The sequence below is a fragment of the Porites lutea genome, chromosome 12 (assembly GCF_958299795.1).
Source record: "Porites lutea chromosome 12, jaPorLute2.1, whole genome shotgun sequence".
Taxonomy (NCBI): Eukaryota; Metazoa; Cnidaria; class Anthozoa; order Scleractinia; family Poritidae; genus Porites; species Porites lutea.
In genome coordinates, this window is record NC_133212.1 from 13,995,600 (window position 1) to 14,005,599 (window position 10,000).

At 38.0% G+C, this 10,000-nt stretch overlaps 1 protein-coding gene across 1 annotated transcript in view; it reads left to right on the forward strand.

Annotated features, from left to right (window-relative positions):
• Positions 1 to 10,000, forward strand: part of LOC140954039 (nardilysin-like) — a 46,392-nt gene that overhangs the window by 8,795 nt on the left and 27,597 nt on the right. Inside the window, exons 8-13 of the mRNA XM_073403433.1 lie at positions 1,582 to 1,619; positions 2,121 to 2,205; positions 4,391 to 4,448; positions 5,872 to 5,905; positions 6,772 to 6,811; positions 9,252 to 9,321. Coding sequence (XP_073259534.1) covers positions 1,582 to 1,619; positions 2,121 to 2,205; positions 4,391 to 4,448; positions 5,872 to 5,905; positions 6,772 to 6,811; positions 9,252 to 9,321 — 325 coding nt within the window. The remainder of the gene's footprint in view (positions 1 to 1,581; positions 1,620 to 2,120; positions 2,206 to 4,390; positions 4,449 to 5,871; positions 5,906 to 6,771; positions 6,812 to 9,251; positions 9,322 to 10,000) is intronic.

Here is a 10,000-nt window from a genome sequence, read left to right on the forward strand (position 1 = left end):
GCGTGAATTTATTCCTCGAGGAACTCATAAACATTAACGTAACACTTTTTCTAATCCATGAACTGTTTAGATAGCAAAATTCCCCGAAATACGTCAGTTTTTTAACCTACATGACAGCTCTCTCGGCCGTCATGTAAATGCCACGTCACGCAAAAGCTTAGAAATTTAAGCGTACTCTATCACAAAACCAAGAACCCTTTTGAAGCGAAATTGGGTATGGAAATTAGTTTTCAGCTGTTCTAATACATCATGAAAGTAAAATCTCAGTAGGATCGATAGTTTTGTAGTTTGAATTTTAGTGACGTCACGTGAAGACCAACAATTAGCTGCATATTTCCTTTGTTGTCAAGAAATGTAGTCCGCTTCACGGACTTAATTTAAGTTCGGTTACTAACGTCTGAGAAGCAGCGTCGAGATCCTTGTTCTGGCTTCCCAGTGGACTCAATGAATTACCGGAAGTGCGTTTCGAATTTCCTTTCGACCTGATTGGCAAATGGGCAATGTCTTTTTTAACAGGCCAATCATGGCTCGTAGTCAAATCCTGGTTAACAGGTCGGGACCAAGAACAATGATTACAGCGCTGTTTCGCAGACTGACTTAACCAGAGTTTAGTTTCTTCTGCGGCGCAGGTTGCAAGAATTGCGGCTGTTACAGTCATTTATGTTATTAGACCATTTATTTTGTTGTATGTGTGTGGAGATAACCGCGTGATACGACAGAGGCACCCAACGTCAATTTTTGGAAAATATCTGTTCGGAAGACGATTTGAGATCTAGAATTTTCGGAACATTTGTTGCAAAATTTCTTGCTTGCCTGCCTTTCGTAGGAGTTTCGAACATCTAAAACATGGTATAATTGCCCATTTTTAACCGATTTTTACCCTAAAAAGGTCACCAAGAATTTCCGGGAGCCTTTTTTCTGGCTGAAAATTTCGGAAAGGTAAGTTTTGATCCCGAATTTTTTCCAATCATGAGACTTTCAGCTAGGAAATCCGAACAGATGAAAAATTTATAAGGGGATAACAATATGCCTATATATATCTACCTTTTAAATACTAAAATACGTTCAACAATGCTATGTTTAAGTGGTTTTGAAGTATGTTCTCGTTGAGTGCCCCTGATACGAGTTTAAGGGATGAGATATACAAGTAAAAAGTTACCAATTTCCTTGCTAGTAGAGGTCTCTCATGGCAAGAGAAGAATAAGTGGAAAGAGAGAGACATCTGCCGGCTCTCGACGCCTTCTTTCATGTAGCCTCCGACCACATAACGAAACTTACTAATAAATATTTTCAAAACTGCTTTCGTTTAATGTAGAATGCGCGTGCCAGGTTAAGAATGCAGGGTAGAAATTTCTGAGGCCACAGTTGTTATCGTGGAATCGGTTCTCTAAGTTGTGTCGCACGTGACTGAAACGTTACTGGTTGTTAAGGGAACGCCGGTGCATACGTGATAGAAAATGCATCGGGGGCCGGAAGAGGTCTCTCTTTTTCCTGTCATTTTTCTCTCGCCGTTAGAAACCTAGTGCTGGTAGAGCATTTGTGAATTATTATCTTTTTAATTTGTACTTTTATATCTCGTAGGAAATGAAGAGACACTTCAGAACGTTCCCGAAAAAAAGGTAACTGCAGCCGTTTTTAAAAAAATACCGGGGTCCATTTCTTAACCTCCCGATATTCAACAGGCCCGTATGAGCCCTTTTCTCATAAGTCCCGTTAACTAACGGGCCCGGCAGAAAGGTGTTTTTGGTTACACTCGACATCGAGGTTTCAATAGTTTTACTAGACTGCTAGCAGTCTCTTTTTCTTCAGATTTAGTGAAGGTAGTACAAACGTGCGCGAGACGCGCGAAACGAGGGCGGCAGCTCGTGGAAAAATAAAACCCCGTCTTGCGCCTTCAGCCACGCGCGAGGTCATTTTTGTGCCTTGAGCGTGTCGCTCGAATATGATAAAACTATCTGCTAAAAAAGGGATAGTTTGTTAGCTAGGATCCGTGCTTGAATTCTTCAGATTTTAATTTGAACATTTGATTTCGGGGCCGAAAAGTTACCTGGACTTTCGAGAAACGGGTCCAAGGTTACAATTTACCCCATTGACTTGGACTTTGTTTTTTTGTATTGCAGTGCATAGATGTGAATAAAGCACTGAGAGATTTTCAAACAAGAATGTATTCTGCACATTTTATGACACTGGCTGTTATTTCTAGAGGTGAGAATTATTGAGAATTATTCAGGATTTCATGATATGGGAGTGGCGCTTGAGTTAACGCCTGTACGAGGTCAGAAACCCTCTCCTGTATGCGGACAGATTTTTTTATTAAGTTTTGTTTTGCAAGACTGTAAGCATGACCATGAATTAACCGTATTCGAAAATGTCCTCGCTACCCCACAACGCAAAAGTCTCAAAAAAATCGCCCACCATCGAGAACTTCGGTATGTACTGAGCTCCTCCCTGGGACAAGGCGTTAGCTTATATATTGCTGGTACCTCTCATGCGATGACAGTATTGATTATTATAATGTAAGTAATTAGTTTGAATTTGGTCAACGCATTTCAACATACACGTATCTTCCTCTGAACAGTGTAACATTAACAGGGTTATTTTTTACAGCGGAGTGAATGGGATAATGGTAACAGCTTCTCATAAAATAGCCTACGGACAGGTGTTTTCTAGGGGTAGGGAAACGAGGGGAGGGGGGGGATCAAGGCGATTGACTGATTGGCTATCCAATTCTTCGATTTCTTTGAGTTATTCTTTAACTTTTTCGAGGAAGAAAGAATTATTATTTTGGCTTCCCCGGGGTTTGAACCGACTCACCTGTGTGACCCGTCAGATCAGAGGAGACTCTAAGTTGAGGGATTAGCCGATTGCGCTACTGCGACCCAAGGTAGTTCGGGATATGAAAAATAGTTATGAAATGATGGACTAGTTTCGGGACAAGATTGGGCGCGCAAGTGCGTAACTTTTCGGCTTGTTTCGGCTATTTCACGAAATGGGGCCGGACTACTTCCTGATATCTTGAGATCAATTCGAGTCTAGTCTTTAATTTACTCGAGGAATAAAGAGAGGATATTACGTGACCGCCCAGAGACAAGAAATTTCTCTTCGAGTGTTGAAAAACATTTCGCGAGTGAGCGCTCCTTTCGAACTGTTTTATGATGAATTTAAAGTTACAAAATGCTGCACAAAGAAGTTTTGTCTTTGTAGAGTGTTACGTAGTAAAATTGCTTTCTTGCGTTGCGTGACTTCCTCGAACGTTCTCTACGTTTTAGGATTATTCATGAATAATTAATTAGGGCATGTTTATATTTCAGCATGAGTCAGCAGATTTGCATCAGTTACTAAAATTATAAAATATGTCGAAAAGCTACTACTATTCGCCTGTTTAGTATTTTCTAGAACCTTACGTCAAACGGTATACAATTTCTAAGCGAGTTCTTTTGGCGAACTAAGTTTTTTCCCATGAGCTGGAGTGCTGTGTCTAGTCAAGTGTGACGAAGGTCGATTTTCAAGTTCTGTGTTTACAAGTTGGCGGAAGCCATAAGATATCTGAAGTTCAAGTGAGAGTTTGTTATTATTGGCAGAGGCCGTTTAGTTTTACTTAAGTTCAAGTCAAGTTTGTGTTGGCGGATGCTGTGTTTTAAAGCTCTGTAAAGACTATGTTCCTTTGGTATTAAACTTCATTGTGTTAATCCGACATCCCTGCGTGCTAATAGTCAGTGAATAATTATCCTCAAAACATTCGAACTCGTAATATTGAGTTTTAGCCAATTCCATGCTCAACGTAATTGACTCCCTACCCATGCCTTACATATCTTTAATCAGTATATGGGACTGCTATGTTGTCTTTGAAGCCTTGTGTGACTAAGAAAAATCGAGAATTCTTTTTTCACTCTTTGTTTTGTTAGACTTGTTATTTACTGCCAATAACCTCATACCATTTGACTTAAGTCTAAAAGTTTGACCCAAGTCAAATTTAGAAGGATTTGTATGGAGTCATCAGAGCATAACTGGGCTAATATCTCAGAGACAATTTGTCCCGAAATACTAGTTTTTGGCAAGTAGGCCTGTTGGATGTTGCTCTTTTCAGAATATCCTGACAAATCCCATAATTTCACAAATTCATACCTTACTCTTACCTTATTTCATTTCTTACTATTCCTCCGCATTTAAGATTAATCAGTTCCACAACCACGACGCCGAAGTGTACGCTCCTTAGCGTCTTGTCGTGTTTATGTTTGTGTGTGTTTTTGTTTCGCCTCGTTGTTATGCTGATTGACACAAGCGAGAACGTAACCGTTGGTTTAATTTTTGATTTAAGAGGTCGTATGGTACTGAACGGCCCCGTAGCTGACATCTTGTTTTAATTTTTCTTTTGTTTTTCTTCTTTTAGAGCCTCTTGACGATCTTGAAGATATGGTCAGAGAATCTTTTTCAAAAATTCCTAATAAGTAAGCGTTTTGTTTTCATCTTGGCTGTTAATTAAAACAGGGAGCTTAAGTGATGTTACACGAGACGATTCGCATCGACGATTTTTAGCGCAACACCGCGTTGTTTCACATTGTTTCGAATGGCTACAACATGCAACGCTGTGTTGCTTCCCTTCAACAACGACCACGGCGGCTACGAAAACGTTATTTGAAAAGTGAATTCGTGCTGCTTCAAACTTTATTGCGCTTGTTACACCTCGTGCAATTCGTCAAATGTTGGCATTTTTTTCTCCGGAGTTGAATTAAAAAAGACCTGCATCGAAATTCAGGAATAGAAAAAGAAAGTCGTTGTCTTGTGCTCGCGTCCTCCAATAAACGTGAAATTAGGTACCGTAAAATTCCGAAAATAAGCCCCTCCATGTATAAGCCCCTCCAAATATAAGCCCCCCAAACCGGTAACGCAAAAAACCCTCCGTTAAATCACCCCTCCAAATATAAGCCCCCCGGGGGCTTGTACTTGGAAAGTTGCCGTCAAATACAAAGTGAAACAGAGCAAAACGATAAATTTACTTCCAACTATGAGGCTAACCCAATCGGTTTTGAAACGCAAATTTCCCTCCGTAGATAAGCCCCTCCGAATATAAGCCCCTCAAAAATAAGCCCCTGAAAAAGGGCCTTTGAGAAATATAAGCCCTGGGGCTTATTTTCGGAATTTTACGGTATTTTCACGTCGTACGGTATCCGTGCAGTAACGGCAAAGAAAGGTACAAAAAAGCGTGATGCACGTGCAGAGTTGCTTTTTTTTTCCATTGTCGCTGACGTCGCCATCGTCGTTGCTTAAGATCCCTGATATTTCTATGTCTTCATTAACATACCGTTACGTTCCTCCTGTTTTTGACTGCTCTAGTTAACAGTCGTGAAACGCAACGTCCGCCGCTCTTTGCAATCCAAAGTGTAACCTTTGACGTTTTCCATTCCTCTGTCGTAGAGCCCAATACCCTGTGAGCAGGGCCTACGTTTTTTCACACCGCGAAAATGTTGCCTCTGCTCGCGGAAAAACGATTTTAAAACGTATGCGGGATTTTTTTCCCTTCTGATTCCATCCATTCTTAAGTACTCAATCACATTTGGACAATTAGATACACACTCAAGGAAACATAGTGAACAGATAAAACGGTTTCTCAGTACAGTTTTGAAGGCGATAGCCCCTATTCGTGGCAATTCATTTCCTAAACAGTAAGAAATTCTAGTAAATATGGTTGTTAATCGTACTCAAAGTGCAACATAATCATCACTGGGTTACATTTGTGATCTATATCTTGAGTAGGAAGACAACAAAAGTTGCACTGATATTGCCAGAAGAGTGGCGAAAAAAAATCGCCTTTGTAAACCCCGCAATAATAATGCTTGCTTATCAGTTTGCAATATTTTTTTTTTCTTTCAGCCTACAACAAAGACCAACATTTCAAGAATACACAGTATGTACAAAATGTTGTTAACGACCAGTCTGCTGAGAAAAAAGCAAATTTAATTTATTTTCCCTTTGTTAATGAGAAATTTGTTTAATGACGGAGAGTATCAAAATGATTCCCTTTTTGGGGCTTGGGGATTATTTCTTTATTGTTGTTGTTGTTTTCTATTTTATTATTATTATTATTATTATTATTATTATTATTATTATTTTGTTTTTTAGCAGTTGAAAGCAACTTTTGAATTTTAGAGGTTGACAGGTTTTTTTTTATTGAAATGAAATGTTTTTTAATTCGAAAAAATTTTTCTTAGTTTTAATTACCTTTTTTCTTAAGCTAAATTAAGTGCTTTTTAAATCGACAGAAATTGTAAATAGTGTTTTTGAATGAATAGTTTTTTCTTTTTTTTAAGCGAATTAATTGTAAATAGGATTTTAATAGTTTTTAAATAAAATTGTCTATTATTTCTAAAAAAAAAAAATTATTATTATTATTATTATTATTATTATTATTATTAATAAGCTCGTGAAATCAGCGCAACAAGTAGTAAATGGTAAAACTATAACAACTACGATACTAAATAAAACTATGGATATAAGGAAGGAAAACACTTTAACTAAATAAGGAGTTCAGGTAGGAACTGGTAATGGCGCTCATATCAATATACAGAACCTCAGTCTCCAAAACCTTGACCAATAATTTAATGATTAACCAATTATTGTTTTTATTATTATGAATTATAATTATTGCTGCTTTCTTTTTCTGGTAGCTATAGTACATCTTCGACAGGAGCGGAGGCACTATGTCATCGAATTCTGTTAGGTAGCGTTTTATATGTTCACAAGTTTTATTTTTATTTTTTTTTAATTTGCTAGGATCCCTTTGATCTGTCAGTCTTCCATAAATTGTACAAAGGTAGGAGGCACGATTTACAATTCAGAATTGAATAAAATAATAAATAAATAAATAAATAAATAAATAAATAAATAAATAACTGACCACACACTCCCCTCCACCCAGGACATCAAGGCCTCTTTCCCCTCCCCCTCCTCTGCTCGGCTCGTTTTAAATGTAAATCGTTTTATAGCAAGCAAATGAAACTAGGAGAAAGTATAATGTATAAAGCTAAAAGCGAAGCTCTCTGTTCTATACTTACTGGGTTTTTGTTAGGACGTGGAAGTACTGGATGCGGAGGTTCAGCTGGCGGAGTTGAACCATTGTTGCCGCTGGAGCGACGTTGAGTGCACGAACTTATATGGGGGTGTGGAGGCATACTCCCCCGGGAAAATTTTAAAATCGGACTCTGTAAAATTGAATTTCCTGCGTTCTCTGGACCGAAATTAGTTAACAGGAGAGGTATTTTAAGAGATTAAAAATATTTATTTTTGGAAGTACTGGATGCGGAGGTTCAGCTGGCGGAGTTGAACCATTGTTGCCGCTGGAGCGACGTTGAGTGCACGAACTTATATGGGGGTGTGGAGGCATACTCCCCCGCGAAAATTTTAAAATCGGACTCTGTAAAATTGAATTTCCTGCGTTCTCTGGACCGAAATTAGTTAACAGGAGAGGTATTTTAAGAGATTAAAAATATTTAAAAAATTAAATGAATAATTTGATGTGGCAATTGTAAGTATCGGTTCGCAGTTGTTCGTTTTTTAGTTGTTTCCGAATCGAATTGGTATCGGAAAGAGTGTACGAACCCCGGTGACAAATGGTTTACGATGTGGCGATTTAAATGTCCAGTCCAGTTGTTACGTTGAGTCGTTAGAACCTTAAAAAGTCAAATAAACTATCTAGGTGTATATATTGATCAAAATTTGCACTGCGGACTGCAGATTCAACAAATTAACTTCAAAGACGTGAAAAATGTAGGTATCATGGCAATTGTACTATCCTCCTTTATTTATCCATAATTTTATTTAAGTTATGGTATTACAGGCTGGGACCGTCCTTGTAACACCAGGTTACAAAAGAGTAACACTGAACAGGGGTCAATTGAATAAACTTTTTAGAACTGTAATTTACAAGTGCAGCCATTGTTCTGGAGTCTAATAACAATAGCTATACTGGTACAAGTTTTATTAAACTGACCCCGAATAAAATTTGTTCGTAGCATGTTCTTTGCTCACAGCAGGGACAATGCCATACCATACTTTAGTCTTTAGAAATTCTTATACTGAAAAACATTTACAAACTGAAAGTAGCCCGTTTAACACATAAACCACTAATAAGGCAACAAACGTCTCTGCGATATTCAAGGGAACCCTTACCGGCCCGAGCCTCTGAGATTCAAAGTTACATCACCAGATTCGTATCCAAGCTTAATTTCCATCGGCCTAGGGTAAGCAATAATTATGGAGCTGCCACTTTTGCTTTTGTTAGATCTAAAATCTGGGAAAAAAATCCCTCCGAAATATATAAAAAAAAATGAATAAATAGATAAATCTCGTTTGATAACTTCAATAACCACCGTAGACTGACCAGCTTCCACCTACCCTGCACATGCAATTGTACGATTTAGTGATAAGTGTATCAAAATGTCCATAAGCGTGCAAATGTTTATAATAAAACAATCTTCTCAAGGTGCCGTTGCGAATTGTTGAAATGAAAAACAATACCGCCGGTATTTCATATGTTCTGACTAAAGGCAGATTTCCACTCTCCATTTATCTTTACGTACGTACGTACGTAAATTATACATGCACAAACAAAGTAGAGGCAATTCAGGAAGGTCGCGCGTAAACGTAATCTTTTAGGTTTACACGTGTGACACTTCATACATTGCCTCCATCTTATTTGCGCGCGCAAAATTTACGCCCGCGTATAAAAACCTAGTGATTTGAGAACCCACAGATTGAAATTTGACACTTAATTACCCAACAATGTAAGAACCTGTTCAGCCAGGCAGAGAAAAAATAGGTTCTTATACGAAAAATTACTCCAATTTTGATGGTCAAAATTCTGGATTGTAATTGTGTGAGCAACTTGTGACAAAACGTTATTGAGTATATGTTTCCTTTGTTCTGTATGCAAGCATTTTTGTTGTTGGATATACAAGTGCTAAACCATTATGTATTTGCAGTACAATATTTCCGCCAATGGTTGAACTACAACAACCTCTGAAAAATAGGAACCTGTTAAGAACCTAATCAACCTGAATTGTGAAAAACTACTTTAAAATATAACAACCTGTTCAACCTGACCTCGGGAAATTCTAGGTTCTTATATGCGGTTTTTCACTGTATTACGCGACAGTGGAAATCTTCCCTAAGGCACAGAGGTGAACTTGTCGGTTTATTGCCTGTCGTTAGTGTCCGCTCCAGTTAATTCTGAGTTTTTTTATTTCATCTTGTAGTGGTTCCAGTAAAGGATGTCCATCAGTTAGAAATAACCTGGGTTCTTCCACCACAACAAGAACATTACAGGTCTGTAATTACAGTTGCGCATGAAGGCGCCAAAATCAAATGCCACTTGCTCAGCTTCAAAGTCACAGCGGAAATCCATTGTGATTCGTTAATATCCTTGGTTGAAATTGCATTTTATTTTCATTATTACAAACTTTCATACCCAGTAACACTTCACTAACACAGGAAAAATACAAAATAAACAAAGAATAGGACAGAACCGCAACGTTTCCACACAGGAAGCACGCTTTGGTCGATTTTTGTTCTAGCGTCTGGGACAAGGTTACGAAGTTGCAGTCGATATTATTTTCGTCGTAGTTGCTGTAGCTGAGCATGCGCCTCTGCTCTGTATGGATTAGAATGTCCAAGTCGACGACAGAAGAGTCACAACTCAAGCTGTATTTGATTCCATCTCTACAACATCGCGTGCAACAGACCCAACATTTATTTTAGATATTTATAATAATTAATATATCGATATTTAGCTAATATTATAATAATTTTAGTTAATATACGTATAATTCACTCAAACAAAAACTAAAATCAATATATCTAACGAACAAAAAAAAAGGAGAAGAAGAAGAAAAACTTTGCAAGTGCAGCACACTTTTTTGTGCATTTCTTTGGCTTTTTGAGACTTCCTAGTGACACGTTTTATAGGGGGAAATGCGTCGTCCCCCAAAAAATGTTGCTTGTGTTT